Below are 27,845 nucleotides of genomic sequence, written 5' to 3' on the forward strand. Positions count from 1 at the left end.
TCACAAAGAATATTTTCACTGCCCTAAAACCCCTCTGTGTTCTGCCCATTCATACACCACTCCCTGCCCCCTGACCTGGCAACCGCTGAACTTTTCACTGCCTTCATAGTTTTGGCTTTTCTGGAATGTCAGATGGTGTGAGTCATACAGTACTCAGCCTTCTCAGATTGGCTTCTTTCTTAATTATATGCATTTAAAGCTCTTTCATGTCTTTTCATTGGTTGATATCTCATTTCTTTTTAGTGCTGAATAATATTCTGTTGTCTGGATGTACCACAGCTTATCTATTACTTACAGAAGGACATCTTGGTTGCTTCCAAATTTGGGTAGTTATGAATAAAGCTGCTGTAAATATTTGTATATAGGTTTTGTGTGGACATAAGTTTTCAACTCCTTTCCTTAAATACCAAGAAATGTGACTGCTGGATCATATAGTAAGAGTATGCTTAGTTTTGTCAGAAACTGCCACAGTCGTCCAGAGTGACTAATGGTTTGCATTCCCATCAACAGTGTATGAGAGCGTCTGTTGCTCCACATTCTCACCAGCATTTGGTGTTGTCAGGATCCCAGATTTTGGATCTTCTAATAGTTGTATAATGGTATCTCATTGTTCTAATTTTTCAATTTCTTTGATGACATACGATGTGGAGCATGTTTTCATATGCTTACTGGCCATCTGTATATCTTCTTTTTTAAAAGATTTATTTATTTATTTGAGAGACAGCATGAGCAGGGGGAAAGGCAGAGGGAGAAACAAACACCCACTGAGTGGGGACCCTGACCCAGGACTCCATCAGGACCCTGAGATCATAACCTGAGCTGAAGGCAGATGCTTATCTGATTGAGCCACCCAGGCACTCCTGTTTATCTGCTTTAGTGAGCTGTCTGTTAATGTCTTTGGCTCATTTGGTACACTGCGTGTTCATTTTCTTACTGTTGAGTTATCATCTCTTTTATCTGTAGGTTCTCTGACTCTCCCTCTCTCATTTTGTCTTTCCCTTCAATATATTTTTGTTCAAGAAACAGTCGCTTGTCTACAGTTTAGACAAACGGGTTTTTCTGAATGTATCATTTTGGTGTTGTTTAGGAGTTAGAGGAGTCTGTCCCTGTATTATTTCGTTAAAATGAGTAGTTCGATCTAGAAACTTGATACGATTCAGTTCGATTTTTTGTTTGGCAAGGCTACTTCTCAAGCAGTGAAGCTGTCTTCCACCAGGAGGCGCACATGCTCTCTTTGGGACAGAAGCGGCTTTTTGGTGGGGGTGGGGAGCGGCTTGGTAAGTAGTCTCCATATCCAAATGTGGAAATTGTACTCAGGACCCCAAGATTAAGAGGCCCATGCTCTAACCACCGAGACTTCAGCAGCTTTTGATGATCACTGTATTGATTAATTAACAAGCTAATGGTTGCTGAACAGTGACGTTTTGCCTCTGCAATCCCTTCTTCTTTTACTAGGCTTTTATGCTTCTTTGATTAAATTTTCCTTCACCAACTATTTTGTTACTCCAAGATGCAATTTATAGAGAGATGCCAGAAAAATGCTTGATTTTTTTCTCTTCACTTAACAGTTTTCAAAATAATGAGTTGCTTCCCTAACACCATTCCAAATGACCAATGAGTTGTTTTTTTAACTCATTATGAACTCATTTATGTGGATCTATTTTTTTTTTTTAAGATTTTATTTATTTCTTTGAGAGAGAGTGAGAGAGTGCATGAGCGGTGGGGAGGGGGAGAGGAAGAGAGAAAAGCAGACTCCCCACCAAGCATGGATCCAGATGCAGGGCTCGATCCTGGGTTGAGATCACCACCCCAGCAGAAGGAAGACTGTCAACCGACTGAGCCACCCAGATGCCCCATGTGCATCTATTTGATATTTTTCATTCCACTGTAGTCATTATACTTATTGATACTTAAATTCTTTTATCTTTGACCAGAGGAATTCTGTTTAAGTTGGCTCCTGAATCCTTTTGACATGAACCTGTCTTTAGAAATTTCCCTACTTTCTGCTAAGGCAAGATGTTCCTGGTTTCTTTTACATGTATTAATTCAGACCTGGAATTAGCGATTTCTCTATGGCAATGGTTCTCAGAGTGTTACGGGGGAATCCCTGAGAGTCCCTGTCATGCGTTTATGGGGTCTGTGAGGCCAAAATGATTTTCATACTAATACTAAGATGCTACTTTCCCTTCTTAATTTTCAGTCTCTCACAAACGTATATAGTTTCCCAAGGGCTACCAGGTGTATGATATTATGACTGAATGTAGAAGAGGTTTTAAAAATTATGCTGTCATTTATTAGGCCAGACGTTAAAGAGATTAACAAAAATGTAAAAGGATGGCACTCTTCTCATTAAATAATTTTTGTTAATGGATATTTTGTTATTTTAAAATTTATTTTAATGTATAATGTAGTAAACATCAATAGGTATAACCCGTATACACAAAAGCTCTTTGCGTCCCTCAATAGCTTTTGAGTTTAAAGAAATTTGAGAAGCAAAATGTTTGAGAACCGCTGTTCCCAGGAGTCCTGACTCCTTTTAATAGAAAATGATATTTAAAAGTCACAATCTGGGAGCTAGAGATGTTCATAGTTACTGGATTGGCCATTGTTTGTAGGCCATTTCAATGGGCAGAGCTAAGATAAAATGATAAATATATTTAAAGATAAAATACATCAGGAGTTGTTACTGAGTCTTTCAATTCAAGTTCAGGATTTTAGAGTTAACTCTGAACTCATACAGTTTATATTTGTATCTCCTTTCCACCATTGCAAAAATTCCAGCATAAATGTTTATTTTCAGTGTCAGATGAATAATACCACTACCAACAATATAATTACCTAAAACAGTTTAAGATTGTTTTGACAGTTCCTTTGTCATTCTATATAGATGTACAATAATTTGATGTATTAAATTTACTTGAAATGGTATGTTTGGCGGGGGGTTGGTTATGCCGCCTAGCAGATCAGTTAGATTCATGTGTTCTTACTTTTAATTTTTAGAGGAGATTTTGTAAATTTAATTTTGCTTTATAATAATATGTTTAGCTCCTTCTAGAGTAAATTCTGTTACATAGAATATATCCAGACACCTGGCTTCTATCCCTGTTTCCTCTATCCTATTCCCTTTCTCCCCCAATTGGTAACGTTTTGAAACAAAGCAATAGTTTTCTTTATTTTTAAAATCTAAGCAAACATGTATATATGTGTCATATTAATACCACTCTTCTCTTTTTGGATAAAAGGTAGATATTATATGCACTTCTCTCCACTTAGTTTTACACTTAACAGTATATCCTAGAGATCATTCCATAGTTGTAATACGGAGCACTGCACCATAATTTATTCAACCAGGCCACTATTGAGGATTTGGGGGCTAATTTCCAGTGTTTTATTGTAAATGGTGCTGCAGTGAATATTCACGCACCTTCTTTTCACATTTTTAGCATTTTATCTTTTGGATAGAGTCCTCGATGCGGGATTGCTGGGTCAAAGCATGAATGTGTCCAATTTTGTGAGATATTTAGCTACTCCTTTAGCCTCCGCAGTACAGATGAAGGAACAGACTGAGACTACCCGAGGTCACTTCATCAGTCACTGACACCGCTGGGTTTTAAACCGGGAAGTAAATGTTCCCCACCCTCTCTAGGTCATGGCTTCGAAGAGGAGTACCGAGGTGGGAGAGGGAGGTGAAGAATTTGCATTTGGACATCACGGTCTTTGCATCACGTATCCTTTCCTCCCAGGTCCCAGTACACCACTCGAGCCCTCTGACCTCTCCTCTTTTGTTGTTTCCGTCACTTTCCCCTCTTCTCCCTCTACTAAAACGCGCCCGCCACCTACCCCCGGCCCGTCTGGGCGGATGAAGAACGCACGAACCCAGCGGCTCCGCAGAAATTGCGGGCGGTGCGGGGGCAGGACCGGAATGACGTCATAACCGCGCGCCGCTCCCAGGCGTCCTCGCAAGGTCGCCTCGGAAGCGGAGAGCGCGACTAAGTGACAAGACCCTGGTCTGGGGCGCTCCGTGGCCTGCCTTGGTACCAGTGGCGACATGTCGGGGTACACGCCGGACGAGAAACTGCGGCTGCAGCAGCTCCAACAGCTGAGAAGGCGATGGCTAAAAGACCAGGAGCTGAGCTCCCGGGAGCCGGTGCTGCCCTCGCAGCGGATGCCGCCTATGGAGAAATTCTGGAATACGTTGTTTCGGGAACAAACCTCCTGGAAGAACGTGGTGAGTGATGGGCTTCCTTCCCTCTGATGCACACACCGCGTCGCGATCTCCGGCCTGCTGCTGGACGCCTGCTCATTGTAGCCGCACCAAGGACTGACATCCCTAGGCCCGCAAGTCCCGGTAGTTCCTTGGGGGAGAAGCGGATTCAACGGAGATTTACATTTAGCACGGACGCGCTCTTGTCCCAAGAGAGCTCTGGAGTTCAGGAGCAAGTATGGCTTTGGGAGAGTCATTCCCTTTTGCTGTCAGATATGATGAAAAGGGGGCCAATCTTTGCTTAGGTTTTACAGACTGACAGAAGGATTCACTTGAGTGAAAATTCTGTGATTTTAGTGTTTAAGGACACCTGTCTGCTTTTCAAGGTTGAGGTTATAGGGAATGACAGTACACTCAACTACCGGAAGACAGGGGGAGCCCCTAATTGGTCGGGCAGCCCCATGTGATCACCATGAAAGATAGGGTCTTAATTGGTATGCTTAATGAGTTATAGTCAAGAGCCACCTTTCTGAACTACCACTATGTTCTTTTAACACAGTTTAATTTAAAAGTGCCGTTTCTGGACTTTGCACTGAAGAAAACCACTCATTTAAGAGCTATCTTTATTTTCAGGGTTTCTGGACATTTTCTTGAGGTCTTTAAATTACATCAATTTTAATGATGAACACTGTATCTCAGAATTGTTTTCAATAAGTATGACATTGGCTAATGATACTATTAAGTAACACTTATGTACTTTCTGTCCTGCATTTTGCTGAGGGTTTGACATGTGTTACTTTAATTCTTTACTTCTGTAAGGTAGAACTACTCCTAATCCTTATTTTAAAGATTTTATTTATTTATTTGACAGAGAGATATCACAAGCAGATGGAGAGGCAGGCAGAGAGAGAGAGAGAGAGAGAAAGAGAAGCAGGCTCCCTGCTGAGCAGAGAGCCCGACTAATCCTTATTTTAATGAGACCTGCAAAAAATGAGTGAGTTATCCGTGGTCACAGAGCTAGGAATTGAAGGAGTTCCCACTGAGATCCAAGTGTATCTGCTTTCTTACTGTAATGCCAAGTCTTGTGCAAATTTTTCTGAGCAAGTGTTCTTAGACACTTATTTAGGGTGGTAAACCCTAAAGAGAGTTTCAACCCTCTTCTCACCTTTTGTATCCTTGACATTACTTGTTGTTTTTAGCAGCTGCTGGTTGACATCCCAGCCATCAGCCAATGATGTAAGGAAGTAAATAAATATTTTAGTCTGTTTTTCCTTACTTTGAGTTAGTTTTTCTTCCATAATCATATGTACTATAACACCTAGAATCTAGTTTATCCCTGGAAAGATATATGTGTTTCAGTCAAATTGGCTACCACGGAAAAGTTCCATTTTCAGTTTTATTTTGCCTTTCTCTTTTAAAATAGTGTGTCTTAAAGCATCTCAAACTGAGCTTGGTACACCCCATCCCAGTATGTAAAACATTCTTTTTCAAGCTTTGGTGTGCTCAAGGTCATCTTCCTTACACCTAGAATGGTGCAAGTGACATTGATTGTGGGTATCCGAAATTGATAAATTAGGGGGTTGACTATACCTGAAAAATTCTGTAGGTTTGATTACTCTAAGTTGATTAAAATTATTCTTTCATTACTTATGTTTATCTTTAGTAAACCTATAATAAGTATGTTTTTAGAAGTCTTTACAATATTTATATCTATCTATGAAGACCTTACTGTAGCTTTGCTAAATGTTACTTGTCTTAAGCCTGTTTACTGTGAAGTCTGTAGGTATCCCCTAGCAGGTCCTATGTTTAATGAAAATATTTGAATGGGTGAGGTTAGTTACAGACTATAAGGAAGTATGTAGCATGTAGACATTTTAAAATAATCATGACATTATTATACCACTGATGCTTTTTTCTGCCATAGACATTAAAAAATGGGATATTTGTTTATGTATGTTTCTTTTCCCTCCAGATTTATAAGGCGTACCGACACAGTGTCTTTGCTTTTACTCATGTACTTATACCTGCCTGGATTATTCATTATTATATTAAATATCATGTGAATGTAAGTATGTTTAAAGTATGTATTTTTCAGAATTTACTTTTAATATTGTACAGAATTATTTCCTATGCTGGCATAATTTATGCTGCTTTACTTAGTGGAAGTAATCTGCCTCTTATAACTGGTTTTGAACTGCTTTAAATAAAGTAGTTAAGTAAAAGGTTTAATGAACTTAAGTAAGTATGGTTTTTCAAAAAATTAATCTTTATATTAGTTGATTACAACTTGAAATGCATTTTCTCATAAAAACAATGTTTAAATAATCAGAATGAAGCTGACCCAATAATACTAACATAAACTCGGGTTTCTAAATAAGGGAGCAAAGATATAAGATAAATTCAAATTAGACAAAGGTCTTTGTCATCATCCCATTTCCCTTTCTTTCATTATGTCTGATTTTTTACCATTTTCTTTCTTTAGAATCCAGGATGTCCAAAAGCTTGAACTTTGTGATGGAAAGATCTCGCATGTGGTGATTGAGCTGAGGCAGTTGCCATATTTTAAAGCCAAGGGATAGTCTGGTATAGGCGCTGGATTCAAGGCAATATGAGGAAGGAGTGTGTTTCAGGGAATGGTATAGAAGGGAGAGCAGTGGTGGCTGCCTGGCATGGAATGTAATGACCCAAACAGATTGAAGAAGGCATTCTGGTACCCAGTGAGGATATTAGGTCTCAGGGAGAGGGGGAACTTGGGGTGAGGTTGGAGTTGGTGAATATACCTGTTTGGAGAGCAGCAATGGTAGTAACCTGGGGTAGGATATTGGAACCTGAGGAAGGGGAGGAGAACATCTTCAAGAAGGGTGGTTTGGGGCAGTGATGAAGGTGGCAGTCTACATTACAGAAGATATCAGGACCTGAATGAGGTGAGGTTATTTATACTGGTATGTGATGGTAGTGACAGGAGATTGGTTACATATAGGAAGATTGATCAAATAAGTACATGTATTGATGATAACAGACCGAGAATTCTCATTGTCAGAAAAGGGAATTCCACATGGACTGGAGAACCCTGTGGTACTGGAATGGAATTGGAATTTGGTATGAACATACAGTTTTTAATATGTACTGATATAGAATTCTTTATAGATGGAAATGTGGATAGTCTAGGTCTGTCCACTGACAAGCCTGGGAGCAGTGCCACTGAATGGTAATTAGCATATCTAGCAGCCTGGTCTTATCCAATTCTCCACTGAAAGGATCCAGAACTCTTTTTAAAATTCTGATTGCTGACATCATTCTTGTTCTTCACTAAGCAGATTATGTTCGTTCATCAGTAAATTATATACAGAGGGCCTAGTGTGTCATCTTCCTTTATTGCTCTGGAAAGAATAGGCAAGATAAAATTCCTGGAGTTTGTAGAAAGTTGGAAGATGGGTATGATGTGGGTAAGATTCCAGCTAGGAGGAAAGATAAGGAGTCAGTAAGGTGCATATCATATCTACCCAAGACTGAGGAAGTGACTAGAATAGCATGTCTGTTGGCTCAATGGGCCAGGACCATTTAATGGAAGGTCTTGAAGGCTAGGCAGAGAAGGTTGATGCTTATCTGGTAGACAATGGGAATCTTTCCATTTTTCAGTAGGTGAGTGAGTTGATGAAAGTACTATATTTAGGAAAACGTTAAAAAATTCATATAATAGGGGTAATTGGAGGGAGGAAAGTACTGACATCAGGTATATCAGCTACAGGCTGTTGTACTGTAGTAGATGTTAGTTGATGAGAATCTTGTTAGGGTGAAGATGGCAGAAATGGAAAAGAAAATTGAAGCCAGAAGACATTATTTAAGGAAGTCATAGCTCAAGTTGGGGATGAAACGAAAAGTACTTATGACTCTAAAATTTCTAGCCTTGGAAGTTATAAATAGGGTTTTTCAATGGGGTAAATTTGTGTGGTAGCATGTGTTGTTAATATGTTTTGGGGATGTCCAAGTGGACATGCCTATCTTGTGTTAAAAACATGAAATTAGTGGAGGCTAGTAGGAATTAGAATTGTAGTTTAGTGTTTTCACTTCATAAACCACCAGAAAATTTTCCCAAAACCGTTAAAAGAGGCTAACAATTTATATGTCTAAGGGTTAGAATATAGTTTGTTTCTCTTATTGATGGGCTTAAACAAAATTTTATATTTATATCCACCTGCAAGTCCACAGGCCATTTCATATCATCATGTCTGTTATTTTTTACTCTCTTAACATGCAAGACTCTAGAGAAAAATATGTTTCTACTTTCTGTCTGCAAGTTTTTTTTAACATCCAAGACTGGTTTTTACGTGCAGAAGAACTGTTCACAGTTACCTGGAATATAAATTAAAATTCATTTTGTTAGTTTCAAATTTAGAAACCTCCTTTTTCCTAATTCTTTATATTCAGTTTTAAAATTCTTTTAAACTACTTAAACATCTAGTAAAATATGAACGATCTCCTTTGTTTTTATTGTCTTTGGGTTATTTCAGGTTGAACTCTCCTAAAACAATTCCACTTACAAACATAATCATATTATTTTATGTTTTTAAGCTGCATTTATACATTTTATATTTACATGGTAATTTTTATTTTTAAGTATTTATAGGGCAAATTAATGACCCTAAGAAGCAAAATCTTTTTAAACTTATAGTCACAAACCTAAATCAATTATGCTTTGTAACCAGAATCCTAAAACTAATCTCTTAGAACCTCTCATAGCCAGATTGATTACCTTAAACATTACAAATGCTCTAAATAACAGAATATATGGATTATACCTGTGTTTTAAGAACTTAACTAAATTTGACATTTATTTATTTATTCTATAGTTTTAATCTTTGTTATATCTGTATTTAACTGAATTTTTCTAGGCAGATTCAATAAGCTGCAGTTACTGGTTTGACAATTCAAGACTTTAATATAGTTGCTTATCTGAGGGAGTCATACTTCCAGATGATTTTTTGCTAAGCCACAGATGGATGTAATTAAAGGTTTTGTGTCAGTAGAGGTCCCAAGGCCTCTTCCTTACCTTGTTTTTTCTCTGGATTTGGGTAGGTCTGCATCCTCTTTTTTTTTTTTTTTTAATTTTATTCATTTGTTAGAGAGAGAGCGCGCGCAAGCGAGCGCGTGCACAAGCAGGCAGAGTGGCAGGCAGAGGCAGAGAGAGAAGCAGGCTCCCTGCCAAGTAAGGGGCCTGATGCGGGACTCAATCCCAGGACCCTGGGATCATGACCTGCGCAGTGCCACTGCTTAGTGCCACTAAGGCAGTAGCTTAACCTTCTGAGCCACCCAGGCATCCCGGTCTGCATCCTCCTTACTATTGCAGCCAGTTTGCTTCAGCTAACACCTTTCCTGACTAATTAAATTTTGTGTTCTCTCTAAGGACATTTCAGTGACTTCTTGTTACTGGCCCCAGTACTTAAGAGACAGTTTAATGTATTTACATTGTATTCTGACTTTATCTCCTGCTTTTGGCTCCAGTTTGAGTCTTACATTATGCCAGTCATCTTTTAATAAAATTTTACTCATGTGGTATCTTGTGCAGATGTATATGCTTAGTAAATACATTTATGTAACAAACATTTTTAGCACCTCTTGTGTGCAAAGCACTGTACTAACACAGGGATATAGAAGTAAGCAAAGCAGATTGAGTCTCTGCCCTCACGAAGTGTGTATTTTAGTCTTGGAGACTGGTAATAAATAAAGAGGCATATAATGATGTTACAGGAAATGATAATCTATGGAAGGAGAACTAAACAGGGTAAAAGACTAGGTCTCTCTGGGGAAGTGCTGTTTGAAGAAACACATAAATAAAATGATGATACAGATCAAGCAGATACCTAGAAGAGCATTTCAGGTAGAGGAATCATTACATATGAGGCATAAGCAGGCCCAACTGATTAGACTAATAGTAAAGGAGCACTGTGGCTACAATACAGAGAGAGAAAGAGAGAGATCAGAGAGGTGGCCAAGGGCCGAATTGTATAGGGCTTTAGAGATCACAGCAAGGACTTTGGCCTTTGCTTTACGAGTTATGAAACTTTGAGCAGAGGAGTGGTCCAGCTGAGGTGGCTCAGTTGGTTGAGCAAGTGCCTTCAGCTCAGGACATGATCGTGGAGTCGGGATGGAGTCCCGCATCCAGCTCCCTGCTCAGTGATGCGGTGAGGGGGGCAGGGCAGTGTCTGCTCCTCACTCTGACCTTCCCCCTCTTGTGCTTGTGTTTGTTCTCTCTTTCTCTCAAATAAATAAATAAAACCTTTAAAAAAAAAAAGTCACTTCTGCTGTTGTGGATAATAGAGTACGAAGGCATGGGTGGACGGTGGACACTAATACAGGTAAAACAAAAATGCCAGAGGCTTGAACAAGGATAGTAGTACTAGGTGGTGAGAAAGTTGGATTCATGATATAATCTCAAGACAGAACCAAAGGGATCTGCTGAGGAATCAAGGTTTTTGGTCTTTGTTAACTAGGAGAAAAAAGTGCCAATCGCTACAGTAGGGAACCATCTGGGGCTGAGGGGATGTTATAAGTTGGACCTGATTAAGTTTGAGATGAGTAGTAGAGAGAGCCAAGTAAAGATCTTGAGTGAACAGTTAAATGTATGAGTTGAATTTGGTGAAAGTTTGGAGCTTAAGTTAAAAACTTGGGATATGATGTATTTTATTTTAGAAGAAACTCTCAAACCATAATTAATAGAGCATTACTTTTATTGCAGACAAAACCATATGGTGTTGTTGAAAGGAAGCCCAGGATATTCCCAGTAAGTCTTAATATGTCTGATTTTTCTTTTATTAGTTTTCTCTCTCCTTTATGTCCCTAAGTGATCATTAAAGTGCTCCTTTCTTCTCATCGTCATTTTAAGTACTTGATTTGTATATTCTTATTAAAAAAAAAAAAAAAGGAAATACTGTGAGGCAGCAGCTATAGTTGAAAATGGGAGGTGAGCATATTTCTTTTGAAGCCGGCTGTAAAACTTGATGACCTTTGTAGTCCTGAAGTGAATTGAAGATACCAGCAGTTTTCACTGGTTCCCCTGTTTTCATGTAGGGTTAAGGACTTAGGGCACTAGCCTGAGCAGACATTTGAGCATAGTAACAGCGACTTAATTCTTGTTATTAATTCCAAACTGTCATTTCTTATGGCAGTTTGACCTTAACCAGTCCATCTGTGAATTCAAAATCTGTTAATGTGTACTTTAAGTTTTGTGATGTGACTATGTAGGCCATTATCCTAATTTAAAATTGGGTCTTTTTTTTTTTTAAGAATTTTATTTATTTGACAGAGAGAGATCACAAGTAGGCAGAGAGGCAGGCAGAGAGAGAGGAGGAAGCAGGCTCCCCGCTGAGCAGAGAGCCCAATGTGGGGATCGATCCCACCTGGGATCATGACCTGAGCCGAAGGCAGAGGCTTTAACCCACTGAGCCACCCAGGCGCCCCTAAAATTGGGTCTTTTAAAGCATTAAAAGATTACTTAGTTATCAGTTGGTATTTTTACTCGTTTTGCAAGGTTATTATTTAAGCATAGCAAAATGCAGATTATGTTCTTGTTCTATTTCTAGTCTTAGATAATGAACTACCATCAATCTCTAAGTTCTATAATTTTAAAAAACAGAACTCTGTTGGTTCTTGCGTCAATCAAATGACATCATCACAGTAATCCATAATTGTCTGCAACAGAAGGGAACTTAAGGGTGAACCACCAAAATTAACTAACCCTTTGGTTGAAACTTAGCTTTAAGAAACAGGAGATTTCTTCTGTATTTTGTTGTGTATAATAACGGTGTGTGTGTGTGTCAGGGTTTGGATAGTCCCAAAATAAGAAATTATCTTAACTGGTTTTACTAGTTGGGTAATTTATTTAATCTCCCATTGACATATTTATTTATCACTTTTTTTTTTTTTTTTTTTTTTTTGCCATTGCTGTTCAAAGGGAAAGAAGGGTGAGGCTCTTCAGAGGACCACAGTGATTCTATGGCATTTTGCCTAGTTCTGGGGTTTTTTTTTGTTTGTTTGTTTTATTTTGCTTTTTGCCACTGTGGTTCTGTTTCTGTGCCATTGACCCTTTAAGAAACTTCCCCTGTGTGGACCTGAAGAATGCTCATTTGTATACTTACTAGAATAGGATAGACAGTACCAAACCCCAGACCTCAGCGGCTTAACAAAACAAAGGTTTGTTTCTTAGTTGACATCATAGACTGATATGCATCAGGTGTTTTCCAGTCTTATAGTTACATCATCTGGAATATGAGGCTTCTAAAGATCATATTAAGGGAAAGAGAGGGATGGACATCTCAGAAGGATTTTAAGGTCTAAGCTTGGAACTAGCTTACATCACTTCTCTTCAGATCCTGTTGGCCAGAACTCATTGTCATTGTCCCACATATCTATATGTTTTATTATATTTCCCAGTCTACCATGCCTGGAGTCTGTGCCACAGTCCATCCTTCTAATTACCAAATAGCTCTTTGCTTTCTTCTCCCCACACATATAACATCGTTCCTTCCCTAGGGAGAAATTCCAGAGTCCCATACCTTCACTGCAACCAGCCCCAAATGTAGGACCTCCAGATACTGTACAGTTTGTACAGGCTTAGATGTGACTTCCCGTGGGATCTAAGCATCAGTGAACTAAGGCCAGTTAACTATATGCCTTGTCTCCCGCACACCACCCCCAAACACACCTATTGCTCAGTGGTGGAATTCAGTTATTAGTTCTTGGCTATTCTTAAATCCCAGTGGTCAAATATAAAGATTCCTAAACCCTGCATGCAGTATGTTATTTGAATGAGCACTGATTTTGTTTTCTGGAATGCCTTTGTTCCTTTTTCTTCCTGGCCCCAGGGTCCGTCATGGGATTTTTTTTTTTCTTTTCCATTTTCAACCTAGACCACATTTAAAATGGGTACTAGGAAGCATGCCCTTTTTAGGGTTGTATAGCATTTAAAATTTGCCTCCTCCTCATAGGTTGAGTGCCAGAGCTTGTTTTAAACTCAAACATTCACAGGCTTTTGTTGCCTATATGTTTGTTTTCTTTGACCATCTAGTTTCCGCAATAGTTGGTAGTTATGGAAAGAAAAATACTTGATGGGAGTCTCTTTGCTTCTAGTCAGTCCCATATGCATCTGTTTTGTGTAGTTACCATGTTCTCTCATTTCTTTGTGCTCGACTGCCTCTGTAACTACATGGAAGACATTTGAAAAACTGGTTCAAGATTGGTCTGATCTTTGCCATGGGACAGAGTCCCTCTGTTTTAGTTTTATTGGGCTTCTGTATCTGAGGATCTCTTCATTGTTAACTCAGTAGTTAGAGAACCAGAAGCAACCTGATTTTCAATATTGCAAGGTCCTGAATTTCTTTATTCTTTCCATTTTTATTTCTCCTTTTAAATCAGCATCTTCTGCCTGAACTTATTTTTCTTAAAGTACATTCCCAAGGCAGCAAGTCAAACAGATAACAGTAACTTTTTTCAGCTACTTCTCCTAGAACCTCAATGCATTAGACACTCTGCTTCCAAGACACAGCTGCCCCATCTTTTAGCCTCCAGTGCCAGTGTCCTTGTCTCCACTGTTAAGCCAGTGCCATTGGTTCGATTTTTATTACAGCAGCATTAGTACCACTTTAGAGTACTAATCGCTCTGTTAGGGTAATGCAAATTGAGTAACAAATTACCCCCCAAATGTATAATGGCTTAAACATAATAAAAATTTATTTCTTCATCAGATAACAGTCCTGAACACTACCAGGGTCAGGAATGGCAAGTGTGGGGATGGGGATAATTCTGCTCTACCCAGTCATTCATGGACTGTTAGGCTTACAAAATCTGCTCTCTTAAACACAAAGCTGAAACTAAAGCTAAGTAATTTGCCTAAAATAATACAGTTTCTTAGTGAAAGTTCTAGGATTCTCCCCTCTTATTTCTGGCTCCAAAGTCCATGCCCTTTCTACAGCACACACTGTATCTACGTTTGAAAAGATAACCCGAATCAGCTACCCAAAGTTTGTATTCTGTCCCTCACATCAGAGCCAAGTGGTAAACATGATTGCCTAACACATTCAGTTGCTAGGAATACATTAACCTCCTTATATTGGACTGAAGATGTCTCCCTGCAACTTCTTTTTAGGGCTTTTCCTATTTCTTGGGGCCATGCAAAATAAACATTAACTCGTTATCACTTTATAAAGACCATTTTCATGCCCCTTCTGGACATTTTGTTTGAATGAAACTTCCCCCTTATACTTCCTTTATGTAAACCTTAAGATTCTGAATATTGCTCATCTTTAGACAGCTTCTACTTTGTCTAAGTCCTTTTTAAAATGTCAATGCCGGAACTGAACTAGATTTTCCATGTGAGATCTGATCAAGTGGAACTATCATCTTTGCAGACAAAGATTTTTCTACTAATGCATCTTTGTTTTTTTAGGGTGATACAATTCTGGAGACTGGAGAAGTAATTCCACCAATGAAAGAATTTCCTGATCAACATCATTGAAGATTACTTTAAAATTTCAAAGGCATATAAAGCCAAGTTTGTTGCTGTATAAGTGTATTTACTGAAAATATTTTCGGGAAAAGTAACTTTAATAAAGTTTACTCTGAGATACGTGTTGTCTGTTTCTTCACAAATATTGTACAGTTTGCAACTCTTTGAATTATTTAACAGTAAGTAAAAATTGGATAAGCTTTAAAAGATGAGTGATCACCTTTTCTTGGCCATTCTCAACTTGAAAAACAGGATAGAAAAGTAGTCACATGATAGATTTTTTTTTTTCTTATGCAGTACTTAATCTGATCTTATGTTAAGGTATGTAACAGAATGAAATGTTGCGGTAAAGAATTATAAAAGAACAGCAATTCCACACTGTTTTAGAGAAGACTGAGGCATTTTAAGAGGTTACTTCAGGAACTCTAGGTTGAAAAGCATGTCATTCCATCTGTGATTCAGTAGTCACATGCGGTCTGATCTAGCTTGATTTGTTTTATATAAGAAACAATTATGTTTCTTATAAAAATGTCTTCTTGTGGAAGACAAACCTCTGCAAAAATTAGATCAGTGGTTACTATAAAGGACTATGCAAAAAACAAATTTGGAAACTTTGCATAATGAATTTTACTTTAAATCAAGACACATGCCAGACAAACATCAGGTAAAGAACTGTGTGCACAAAATTAAATCCAGAGGAATTACAAATTTTCATTCATCCCCGAGATTTTGTCTGGGTATTCCTTGCTGAGCTGTCGTCGTGCGGCTACTGTTGATGCATAGATGACATATCCCCAGGAGAGCAATACGATCGCGAGGAGCAACTAAAAAAATGCAAGAAGGGGAATACAAGCAAAAAAGAAAATTACTGCAAACGATACTTCCCTCCCTCCCCTTGCCCCAACAGGTTGCCGTGTACGTTGCTAAGGTGGGAATTACAGTTAAAGACTCGAATAATTGGGGTTCTGGAGGCCAGTACACCCAGCCGCCCTTACGTAAGAAGCGGAAGAGCGTGTCGTCCAGGAAGAGGCGGAGTCGAGGTGAGAGAGTGAAAGCCTTAACACAGGAATGGATTTTGGAGTTTCTGGGCGCTGAAGAAATAGGGGGCCTTCCGCCTGCGGGCCTACGGAGTCGACCCCGTGGAGCCTCGCCAGACCAGGGACCTACCACTGAATAAATCCAGTCCAGGGTGCGGCGACTCACTGGCTTCATGGTAAGGAGGCAGCGGCTGCCCGCGGGAACGGAGGGAAACTGCAGGCCCTAGAGTAACCTCCGGGGCGGCGGCTGCCGAGCGGCGGCGGCCATCTTTCAGCCGGGCACAAGCGCCCGCCCCTCGCCTCCGGGCGCGTTTCCCATCCGCGGGGCCGGCCTCTTCCGCCCGGAGCTGGGGTGGGCTCACGTGACATGGGGGCCTAGTTCGTGGTGGAGGGAGGGGATGAAATAAAGGAGAAAACACGTTAAAAATGGCCTTTTTTGCTACTTACTTGGGCGTGCATTGTCATCCGGTCTTCTTTCATTTGGAGTGCAGTATTCATGAAAGATAATGTACCGTCGTGTGCATTTAAAAAATTTATTTGAAAAAAATCTTCATTTTAGATATTACACGGGCTTCTGACGCTGGAGGGATTAACGTTTCCTCCCGCACTTGTTTCCACATAATACAGAGAGAGGTTCGTATATTCATCATTGACCTAAGAGGAACACCCACTTTTATATAACAGCGACGAATCGTTGCGGGGGGCCGTGTTAATTGAGCCATTATTCCAGAAACAAAAGTCTTTGAGAACGCAGTGGCTTGTGGATATAAGTGGTACTTCTAAGACGAAATAACGTAGCACGAATTACTTGGCGTAATGTACCTGCCAATCAACAAGTGTGTTTTGAGCGTTTGTGATGTGCTTAGAACGGTAGCGCGTATCAGATACTAAGCCAGAGACGGCGGGCGGTTTATACCTAGTTTAGCTCAAGAATGTTTGGGACGCTCACATCTGAGGCCTGTGGGTAGAATGGGGCAGTGGGCCACTTTAGGCTCAGACTTGGCTCTGTACATCTCGGATATCACCTAAAGATGTTTTTAATCCAGATTCAGGGGAATGGGGAAGGGGAAAATATTCTTTGAGAGAAAAATTGGGAAGATTTTAAGGCCCTGTTCTCTTAGGTCATCCCTGTTTATCCCTAGACTGGAGTAGATTTCTTTATGAAGACTGCATAGGACACTGGTTGGGCTCTGGCTTTGGATTCCATCCGAATCCCCGTGTTATGATCCAGATGTGCAACTGGAGGCGGTCACTTCACCTTCAAGTAACTCAGTTTCTTTATACGCTAGGGATCATTTTAGTAGCTTCTCGCGGAGTTCGGTGAGGTTTAAATGAGACCAAGCTAGTTACCGTGTTTTCCGCGTAAGTTAGGAGCGAACATTAAGTATTGTGCCTGTACCCCCCAGAAACTAATGGTAACAAGAATGATGGTGATGGTAGTGATTTGTGCCCGGGAAGGTCCTGTCGTTCTTATTCCTGGAACGAAAGGGACAGGTGGGGGAAGGGCCCGTGCTTGGCCGAGCGCTCTAGGCCCCGCCCTCTGAGCCGGCGCCCTTCTACTGCGCAGGCGTTACGCACGCGGGTGTTGTGTTTTGACGCGCGGGGGGCTGCGGAGTGGGTCTCGCTTTCTGCTGCCGTCCCCCAAGCTGCCTTTGGTGATGAGCTCCTTACGTCACAGGGTTCGCAGCAGCCGCCGGGGTCTCCGCTGTCTCGCGAGGAGGGTGAAGCGCCCCCGCCTGCTCCCGCTCCTGAGGGCCGGCGGAGAAGTCGCCGGGTACGCCTTCGCGGATCCTGCCGTCACCGACCCAGCTTTCTGGGCCGCCGGGAGCTTGGCACGAGCGCCCCAGCCAGGACTGCGTCGGTATCCTCCGAGGTGAGTGAGATCCCGAACAATGGGGCGCGGGGGTCGGAAGGGCTGGGCGAGCCGTAGCTCCCGGCCTGGAGCGAGGCCCAAAGACCTGGGAGCTGCGGTCTGGGCCTGAGGGGCCCTCCGGGCCTCGGCGGGGCGGGGCGGGGCGGGGCGGGGCTGGGCTTCCAGCGGGCGGGCTGGCGGCTCCCGTGGCGCACCTGTGGATTTGTGCGGGTGGGCGGGGGAGAGTTGCGTTTCCTAGAACCTTTCCCGTGGGGCGCGAGCGTAGCGGTGTACTGGAAAGAGCTTGGTCTCTTTGGGGTGGGGGGAACCCCAGAAAACAAAACGTTCGCGTCTCATTCGTGGCATCGCCTCTCTCAGAGGTGTGGCAGAGGTTAGTTGAGGGGTCATAATCTGCCTGTCAGTAAAATGGGAGTAACAGTGTTTTAGTTCGTTGTGATTATGTAATGCACGGGGGCCTTATCTGCGATCTTGGTCGATGGCCGTTCTCAACCCAAGGAAGCCACTATCACCGTGACTCTTTGAGTTGTCTGTGCTGTGTTACACATTGTGGGCTAGGCTCGCTTGCCTGTGGTTTCTCCATCCATCCGGTTAGTGCAGCTTTCCTCGTAGGCTGCTGATTCCTAGACTGGCAGGGGGCAGTGCTGAGATGGAGCAAACAGTCTTTTAAGGGCAGGAGTGAACAGAATTTTTGGTAGGTAATTTTCAGTATTATTTAAGATAAATTAAGAGTTACCCAAGATTTAAGTTAATGGTGAAGGTTGGGTTTGGTTTTGTTTTTAGTCAATGAAACTCAAAGCTATAGTCAGCCAAAAACAATCAGGCTTAGCTGAAATGAGTGGCTTTAGTGCAGCATGGTTCCCAAGCAGTTCTTTTTATGGTTGAAATTGGAGTCAACATTTATAGGATCTCGTTAATAGATCCTGTAAGATCCGTATGACCTTTTGGAACTGGTGATTAAATTGCAGTTGTGGGAGGTACAGTAATTTCAGAAAGGTTGTTAGAGTTAGAAGCCAGGTATTTTTAATACTTGGGGCTTATTCTAGTTCATCTGCTTGTAAACCCTTTTTAGCCCCTTGGATATTTTATATACAGTAATTATATTAAGAAAAAAAGATGATTTGTTATACGCTATCATCTTTCTGGGTCTTTATAATCAGTTGTAAGTGATGAAAAGGACTAATGTTAACTTTATTTTCACATAACATAGGGAAACACTATGAAATTTTTACTGCATGGTAATCACTATGCTAAGGGTTTACATAGAATATATGCCTTCACACAACTACCTTTTCACGTGGGTACTAGTATTTAACCCATTTTAGAATTAAGAACATTCAAGGTTTTGAGAAATTAAATAACTTCCTCCAGATCACATCATTAAGTGGTTTTGATTTTCAACCCTGGCTCTGCATTAGAATTAATGTCGTTCCCCTGTTATATAATCAGCACAATCTTTAAATGTCCAGCCTCTTGATTCTTTACCCCCTCTCATCCATTTCCCTAGGTAAGTGTGATTGTAAATTACCTAGAATTCCCCCAAAATGTGACAGGAAGGATTTTTACCTCTGTTACAGCCGGTAGATGTGAAAATTTGGGGAAGGTTTGACTTAATCATTGTATCCTAAAGATGATAAACTTTATTTAGAATTTGGGAGATGGTTAAGGATATGGGATCAGAAGAATTGATTTCATCTTTATGTCTATGGGGAAATTAACTTGAAGTCCCAATTCCTAGAGTGTTAGGAGAGAGAAACCTTTATTTCAGGCTTCTAGAACCTGAGCACTAAATTCGCCATCAGGTCTACCTTTACTACCCAAACCCAGAATTTATAAACCTACAGATTTTAATCCGACTCTTAGCCATTGCTATTTTATGCCTTGATTTGTATTTTTAAAACAGGTTTGTTGAGATATAATTTATATTCCATCCATAAAATTCACCTGTTTAAAGTATATAATCCAGCGGGTTTTAGTATATTTAAAGAGTTGTGCAACTGTAATCGAACATTTTTATCATTCCAGAAATAAACTTTGTAATCCCTCTCCGTCCTCCAGCAACCACCAGTCTATTTCCATCCAGAGATTTGCTTGTTCTGGACATTTCATATGAATGGCATCATACATCTCTTTCATGACTTTTTTTTTTTTTTTTTTTTTAATTTAACAGAGATCACAAGTAGGCAGAGAGAGAGGAGGAAGCAGGCTCCCTGCTGAGCAGAAAGTGATGCGGGGTTTGATCTCAGGACCCTGGGATTATGACCTGAGCCAAAGGCAGAGGCTTTAACCCACTGAGCCACACCAGGGCCCCTAATTTTCTTTTTTTTTTCATTTAGCCTAATGAAAAGTTTCATCCTTATTGTAACATGTATCAGTGTTTCATCCTTTTTATTTCCCATTTTCATTCCATTGAATCCACATTTTATTTATCTTTCCATCAGTTGATAGGATTGTTTCTGCTTTTGAACTATTAGGACAAATGCAGCTATGAACATTCCCAGGCAAGTTTTTGTGTGGACATATGTTTTAATTTCTTTTGGAAATTAAATTAAGGTGTTGAGTCCTTGAGTCATATGGTAATTCTGCTTCATTTGTATTTCAGCAAATATTTGAAGAAGTTTTTTTTTTTTTAAGTAATGTCTATACGCAGTATGGGGCTTGAACTCATGACCCTGAAATGAAGAGTCACATACTCTACTGACTGAGCCAGCCTGATGCTCCATTAGCAAATGTTTTAATTTTAGCATTAGTGATGCTTTTGAAGGAGTAAATCTCTTTCTTTGATTATGTATGTCCATTGCCATTGTTTGATGTTTCTGATGAATGGTGTTCTTTGTAGCTACAGATATTGCTGTGAGAAATACAATACAAATCTAGTTTATTCTTTTTATTTGTTATGGACATTACTGATCATTCTTTAGCTTTATGCTGTGCTGCCAAAGTGGTTGACAGACTTATAAAACTAGGAAAGGGAAGACTAATATTTTTTTTTTAAAAGATTTTATTTATTTATTTGACAGAGAGAGATCACAAGTAGGCAGAGAGGCAGGCAGAGAGAGAGAGGAGGAGGAAGGCTCCCTGCTGAGCAGAGAGCCCGATGTGGGACTCAATCCCAGGACCCTGAGATCACGACCTGAGCTGAAGGCAGCGGCTTAACCCACTGAGCCACCCAGGCGCCCGGGAAGACTAATATTTTTTTTTCTTTTTTTAAGATTTTGTTTATTTGAGAGAGGGAGAGAGAGTACATGCATGAGCAGGGTCAGAGGGAGAGGGACTCTGAGGTGAGGCTAAATCCCAAGAGCCTGGGATTATGACCTGAGCCGAAGATAGATGCTTAACTGATTTAGCCACTCACGTGCCCATAAGATTGCTTTTTTTTTTTTTTTTTATTCTGCTTAGGTAAGATTTTATCTGAACTTCAAGTTTACTACCTACTAATTTCCTTTAATAAAATGCATTCAGTTTTTATGTGAACTGCAAGTGTTCAGTAAGCACTAAAATTCTAATTTTCAAGGTACAAATTAAGATACAGTTATTAACTTATATTCACTAGTTTTTTTTTTAAAGTATTACTGCATAGAGGTGCAAACTGAAATCTAGATCTCATCAGATGGCTCCAGTTTATAGAGCTATTCAGTTCCTTCTCCACTCTTCATTCCTTCCCCTAATATTCTGTGATCCTAAAAATTTTTATTTTTAGGCTTTTTTTTTTCCTTCAGAGGAAGAGTAAAAGTGTTAGAAGTAGGGGCAAATGCTGAAAAATTTATGTAATATTAAGGTTTAAGTATATTAACAATTAATATTAGTATTATATACAGTTCAGTATATTAGCAAGAAGTTTATCATTATATGCTGTTCAAGAATAATAGTGATTTCTGTATTTGTAGTCTAGAAAATGGAAAACTAGAAGTACTTGGATCCCTGAAGAAGCATTCATTCAGCATTAATTGATTTTTGATTAAGTATATCTCTGGGAAAGTTAAGAGGCCCTAGATGAGCTCTTAAGTTTAATATGAAAACCATGATGAAATAGTTATATTTTACAGTCATGAATTTTTGTTATGGATTTTGTTTTTGTTAAGAGTTCGGTATGGCCGTAGTTTAGAAAGTTAAAAAATCTGTTGTTTGACTCACCTGGTAGCAGTTGACCATTGATGAAACTTCCTGTGATAGATGAGATGGGAAAAGATGAATAATAGGCCCAGAAAACATAAAGGAAGAAGCAAATATTTAATATATACTTAATGATTAGTATAGAATGCAGCTAAAGAGTGATTTTACAAGGTAAGAAGGCCAAAAATGTGTTGCACACCATATTTCAGCTCTGGCAAATTCATTTTGAAAGTTATGGGTCAACATAAACTGATAAATTTAAAGCAAACAAAACTAATTGTTAACATTTTAGTGATCCATGTGGGAAAAAATGAGGGAAGGGCACTGGAAGCATGATTTCAAGAAACTTTGTGGCTGACTTTGGATTAAAAGGCTGAGCTAAGCAAGGTTTTTTAGGGATGCTGTAAGGAATCAGGAACGGAAAGTGGTAGTGTAACAGTAGTATAGTAATAACAGCAACTAACATGTACACAGTAGTTGCTGGAAGTCAGGAACTATCTTTTAATGCTTTTACAGTTATTATTTCATTTAATCTTCACTAAAAGATATTTTTTGTGTGTGTGAAAGAATCTTGCATTAAAAACTACAGAATTGGTTTAAACAGGTGAACTTTTTGGTATGCAAATTATCTCGCTGCAGTTATTTTTAAAGGTGCATATATAATGCTTTCCACAAATAAGTAGTGATAGTGTATATTGTTAGGGCATATGTATGAAAGATCTAAAACCATACATAGAAATAACACCCACTGAGGACTGGGGTGTTGTGGGTTTTTGTTTTCTAGAGAGGAATAGGAGAAAGGAAGATAAGGGGCATTTTAAAAAGTGGGGAATAGCCATGAGAAAATGTTAAGTTGTTAAATCTTAGTGGTGGATACTTGGGTACTTGGTGGATTTTCTATCCTCAGTTATTTTCAGTTAAATATTTCTCAGTTTAATTCTCTTTTAAAAGAACAGAATGATACAGAATAGTTGAGAACTTACTATATACCAGGCCCCTTTTTTTATCTTCATAAACCCTGTGGTGCAGGTTCTATTATTGCTGATCTCTGTAGTCACACTGCTGGTGTAGAACCAGGATTCAAAGCCATGAAGTATCTGACTTTAGGGTTTGTATTTTAAGTACTATATTACTATGCTACCCTGCTCCTTCATATTACAAGGATAATGAGCTACTCAACTGTTTCACCAAAGTATATTTCACAGTCATTATTTGCTTTTTTTTTTTTTTTTTTTTTTCAGATTTAGTCTTGTCTTTTTTTTTATCCGGTTACTGATGTATTTTTTTCCCTTTTACAGATAATGGCATCAGCTGCTAAGGAATTTAAAATGGACAACTTTTCACCTAAAGCTGGTACTAGCAAATTGCAACAGACAGTACCAGCTGATGCATCTCCTGATTCTAAGTGTCCTATATGTTTGGATAGGTTTGATAATGTGTCTTACTTAGATCGCTGTTTACATAAGTTCTGTTTTCGCTGTGTACAGGAGTGGTCAAAAAACAAAGCCGAATGTCCACTGTGTAAACAGCCCTTTGATTCTATTTTCCATTCTGTGAGGGCAGAAGATGACTTCAAGGAGTATGTCCTAAGGCCTTCATATAATGGTTCTTTTGCAACCCCTGATGTTCCAAGATTTCGCTATCGTACAACTATGACAAGGGATCGAAGTGCTTCTGTTTATTCACCTAATAATACCATGAATAGAAGAACAACAACTCCACCAGATAGTGGAGTACTATTTGAAGGGTTAGGCATTTCAACAAGACCTAGAAATGGTGAAGTTCCTCAACTTATGAGACAGATTGCAATTAGGAGGCCAAATGCAGATGAAAGATCTTTGCGGAAAATTCAGGAACAGGATATTATTAATTTTAGACGAACTCTCTACCGTGCTGGTGCCCGTGTTAGAAATATTGAAGATGGTGGTCGCTGCAGGGATATTTCTGCTGAATTTTTCCGTAGAAATCCAGCTTGCCTTCACAGATTAGTTCCCTGGTTAAAACGTGAACTTACGGTTCTTTTTGGAGCTCACGGATCTTTAGTGAATATTGTCCAGCACATCATCATGAGTAATGTCACTCGCTATGACTTGGAGAGTCGGGAATTTGTGTCTGACTTAAGACCATTCCTGCTTAATCGGACTGAGCATTTTATACATGAATTTATCAGTTTTGCTCGATCTCCTTTTAACATGGCAGCTTTTGACCAGCATGCTAATTATGATTGCCCTGCTCCTTCATATGAAGAAGGTAGCCATTCTGATTCTTCAGTCATAACAATATCTCCTGATGAAGCTGAGACTCAGGAGTTGGATATCAATGTAACCACTGTTAGTCAGGCACCGTGGGATGATGAAACTCCAGGACCATCTTACTCAAGCTCAGAGCAGGTGCATGCTGCCATGTCTTCCCTTTTAAATACTTCTGATAGTTCAGATGAAGAACTTGTAACAGGAAGAGCCACATCTCAGATACAAGGAGTACAAACTAATGAAGACCTAAATAATGACAGTGATTCTTCTTCAGATAATTGTGTCATTGTTGGGTTTGTTAAACCACTAGCTGAGAGGACCCCAGAACTTGTTGAACTGTCCTCTGATTCTGAGGAGTTAGGGTCTTACGAAAAAATGGAGACTGTGAAGACACAAGAACAGTCTTACAGTTCTGGTGATAGTGATGTTAGTAGATGTTCATCTCCACGCTCTGTCCTTGGAAAGGATGAGCAAATAAATAAAGATCATTGTGGTTCTGGTAAAAGAATCAAGTCAAAGAAGGAAGAGAAACACTCTACATCCTTGTCATCTCCCAGAGACCTGAGCTCATCTGTCAGAGGAGACAGAGTATATTCCCCATATAACCGTAGACACAGGAGGAGGGGAAGATCAAGAAGTTCAGATTCACGTTCCCAGAGCAGAAGTGGGCATGACCAGAAAAATCGTAGAAAGCATCATGGGAAGAAAAGGATGAAAAACAAAAGATCCAGAAGCAGGGAGAGTAGCAGACCTAGAGGTAGAAGAGACAAAAAGAGATCAAGAACTAGAGATAGCAGTTGGTCACGAAGAAGCCAAACTCTCTCTCTCAGTAGTGAGAGCACAAGCAGATCAAGATCTCGTAGCAGTGATCATGGTAAAAGAAGATCACGGAGCAGAAATAGAGATCGTTACTATTTAAGAAATAATTATGGAAGCAGATACAAGTGGGAGTATACTTACTATAGTAGAAACAAGGACAGGGATGGCTATGAATCATCTTACAGGAGGAGGACTCTGTCCAGAGCTCATTATTCCAGACAATCTTCAAGTCCAGAATTTAGAATTCAGTCCTTTTCTGAAAGGACAAATGCTAGGAAAAAAAATAATCACAGTGAAAGGAAGTATTACTACTATGAAAGGCATAGATCAAGGAGCCTATCCAGTAATAGATCAAAGACTGCATCTACAGGGCCTGACTGGGTAAGAAATGAAAAGCCTGGAGGGAAACGAAAATACAAGACACGGCATTTGGAGGGTACTAATGAAGTGGCTCAACCTTCTCGTGAATTTGCTTCTAAAGTAAAGGAAAGTCATTACCAAAAATCCTCATCAAAATTTGATGGCAGCCACAAAAATGAGAGTGACAGCTTTTCAGACAGCCGGTCATCAGACAGAGAGACAAAACATAAGAGGAAAAAAAGGAGGACCCGGAGCCTAAGTGTAGAGATAGTTTATGAAGGGAAAGCTACTGATTCAACTAGACATCATAAAAAGAAAAAGAAGAAGCACAAGAAGAAGCATAAGAAACATCACGGGGACAATCCTTCACGTTCGCCAGTTGTAATTACCATTGACAGTGATAGTGATAAGGATTCTGAAGTAAAGGAGGATACAGAATGTGACAATGGTGGTCCTCAGGACTGTCTACAAAATGAGTTTCTGCCTCCTCCCTTGGAACCATTTGAAGCTAAAGATGTAGTTACAATAGAAGATGAATTTGGCATCCTGGACAAGGAGTGTAATATTACCATGCTTAATAGCGACTTGAATAATGCCAACAAAACTGTGGATAATATTCCACACCAGCCAGCTTCAGTTGAACAAACTCTTGATGTAAGAGAAGAGAGTACTTTTGCCTCTGATTTGGAGAGTCAGCCCAGTAACGTGTCTATTCAAACTGAGCCATCAAGGCAGTTGCCATCTCCACGGACATCATTAATGTCAGTGTCATTTGGTAGAGACCATGATATGTCTTAAAACTCTGCCAAAGCATCTCATTGAGAATTCTGATGGTATTAAAAAACAAAAAAAGGAACAGTGTCATCTACTGCAGTCTATTTAAAGATGACTTTTGGTGAAAACTCTTTTCCCCCTTAAAAATATTTTAAGTAATTTTTTTTTGTGTGTGTGTGTTAAAAATTTGTAAAAATCATTATTTGTTCAAAAAGTATGTATGTCCCACCCTCAGAGATATGCACTTTTAAGTGAGGAAAATGATATTGCTAGCGGTTTATTTAAAACTTGGGGTCCTTTTTAAATAAAAAAATATAAATTTTAGAAGTTATTTCATAAAGCCATATGGTATTGACCTATTTTTAAAGTAGTCAATGAGTATTTTTGAATTTTTTTTTGAGAGTTATTCTGGAAATGTGTTATAAGCTAGGAGAATCCCTTTGGACAGTCTTTATTTTTCTTCTTAAAAATTTGTATGATTCAAAACCATTTCTTCAGGTTAAATTGAGGCATTTTAATCTGCACAGTTTATCTTGACATCTGCCAAAAGCAAAATTTAAATATTTCATTTATATACTTGTTCATCTGGACTGCCAGTGAAAGAAATGTGTATTCAACAAAATAAAAAATAAAATAGTAATACTTTAAAACATGAATCCAGAAATTTTCCTATGCAATATTACCTTTTAAAAAAAATCTGTTTTAGAGGAGCTAAAATCTTTAAAATAGTTAACAATATACTTGTCGTAAATACTAAATTTTAGGTGATCTGCATTTAACTGCATAGCTTTAATTATTTTAGTTAATCTGATTATAAGGTATATCTGTTTTCAACAAAATGCAGCTTTGTAGCTTTTAACTTACTAAAAATAGCTTGCCAGACATCTTTTACATTGGTAATTCTTATACACAAAGTGGTTACATTTATGTTTTATTCTGTTTTAGAGATGACAAAGTGCTCTCCATCTAACCTAAAGTAAAATTGCCAGGGAAGAACAGAACTTGGATTAAGTCTAATTCAGCCTTCAGATTGCCTTGCTACCATATTCATTCATTGTTAAACAGAAGTTGGGATGCCTGCAGTGTGACATGATATAGACTATGTTTTTAGGATTTCAGTGATAGAACAAAGCACATCTGCTCCTTGCCTCGTGGGACATTATGTAAACATTATAAACCATAAGTTCTCTGAAGAGAAAGTATAATTTCATATAAACATTCAGTGGGGACCTAAACTCGTGGACGTGATGGCTGAATTGAGATTCAGAAAACAAGTAGATGTTAACTAGGAGTGGAGGTGTTCTTAGCAAAGGAAGAGATGTCCAAAGATCCAAAAGCAGAAGGGTAGCCTAGCATATTCAAGAACTAAAAGAAGGCAGGTTGGGATGCCTGGGTGGCTCATAGGGTTAAGCCTCTGCCTTCAGCTCAGGTCATGATCTCAGGATTCTGGGATCGAGCCCTGCATTGGGCTCTCTGCTCAGCAGGGAGCCTGCTTCTCCCTCTCTCTCTGCCTACTTGTGATCACTGTCTGTCAAATAAATAAATAAAATCTTAAAAAAAAAATTAAAAGAAGGCAAAGTTAATCAAAGGATAAAGTGTGTGGGACCAAGCTTTGTAGATCATGTTTGTATTTGTCCTAATGGCAGTAGGAAATTGTTTTAAAGTGACCATCTAAATTGATGTTGGCAATTTTTAGTAAGCTCAGACACTGAGAAATTATGGGAAGGCTATAGGGTAGTTGATCAAGGAATATACTTTGAAATTATGACATGATTTATAGTTTTTTCTTAAGTTTTAAAAACAGTGCTATTTTCTGATTTTACATGATGCTTCTAGTAAAACATTTTAGTGAAAACCTATCTTAATGTTTTCTGTCACATGAAACTTATCTTAATACAGGGACCATCACATCATC

General features: G+C 39.3%; 3 protein-coding genes across 4 annotated transcripts; 2 read left to right on the forward strand and 1 right to left on the reverse strand.

Moving 5' to 3' along the window:
- Positions 1 to 3,951: 3,951 nt before the first annotated feature.
- On the forward strand, positions 3,952 to 14,825 carry NDUFB6 (NADH:ubiquinone oxidoreductase subunit B6). The gene is made up of 4 exons (XM_044265537.1): positions 3,952 to 4,228; positions 6,177 to 6,269; positions 10,941 to 10,985; positions 14,646 to 14,825. The coding sequence occupies exons 1-4, from the start codon at positions 4,049 to 4,051 to the stop codon at positions 14,712 to 14,714; spliced, it is 387 nt and encodes a 128-aa protein (XP_044121472.1). The 5' UTR covers positions 3,952 to 4,048; the 3' UTR covers positions 14,715 to 14,825.
- Positions 14,826 to 15,312: 487 nt separating this feature from the next.
- SMIM27 (small integral membrane protein 27) lies at positions 15,313 to 16,040 on the reverse strand. The gene is made up of 2 exons (XM_044265541.1): positions 15,873 to 16,040; positions 15,313 to 15,529 (listed from the first exon to the last, which is right to left on the reverse strand). The coding sequence occupies exons 1-2, from the start codon at positions 15,915 to 15,917 to the stop codon at positions 15,407 to 15,409; spliced, it is 168 nt and encodes a 55-aa protein (XP_044121476.1). The 5' UTR covers positions 15,918 to 16,040; the 3' UTR covers positions 15,313 to 15,406.
- Positions 15,838 to 26,586, forward strand: TOPORS (TOP1 binding arginine/serine rich protein, E3 ubiquitin ligase). Of its 2 annotated transcripts, none has more exons than XM_044265540.1 (3): positions 15,838 to 15,918; positions 17,421 to 17,615; positions 23,024 to 26,586. In XM_044265540.1, the coding sequence occupies exons 1-3, from the start codon at positions 15,916 to 15,918 to the stop codon at positions 25,952 to 25,954; spliced, it is 3,129 nt and encodes a 1,042-aa protein (XP_044121475.1). In that variant the 5' UTR covers positions 15,838 to 15,915; the 3' UTR covers positions 25,955 to 26,586. The 2 variants fall into 2 exon arrangements, with proteins under 2 accessions (XP_044121475.1, XP_044121473.1); XM_044265538.1 differs by lacking the exon at positions 15,838 to 15,918 and adding an exon at positions 16,878 to 17,006.
- Positions 26,587 to 27,845: the final 1,259 nt, after the last annotated feature.

This window comes from Neovison vison, chromosome 9 (genome assembly GCF_020171115.1).
Source record: "Neovison vison isolate M4711 chromosome 9, ASM_NN_V1, whole genome shotgun sequence".
Lineage (NCBI taxonomy): Eukaryota > Metazoa > Chordata > Mammalia > Carnivora > Mustelidae > Neogale > Neogale vison.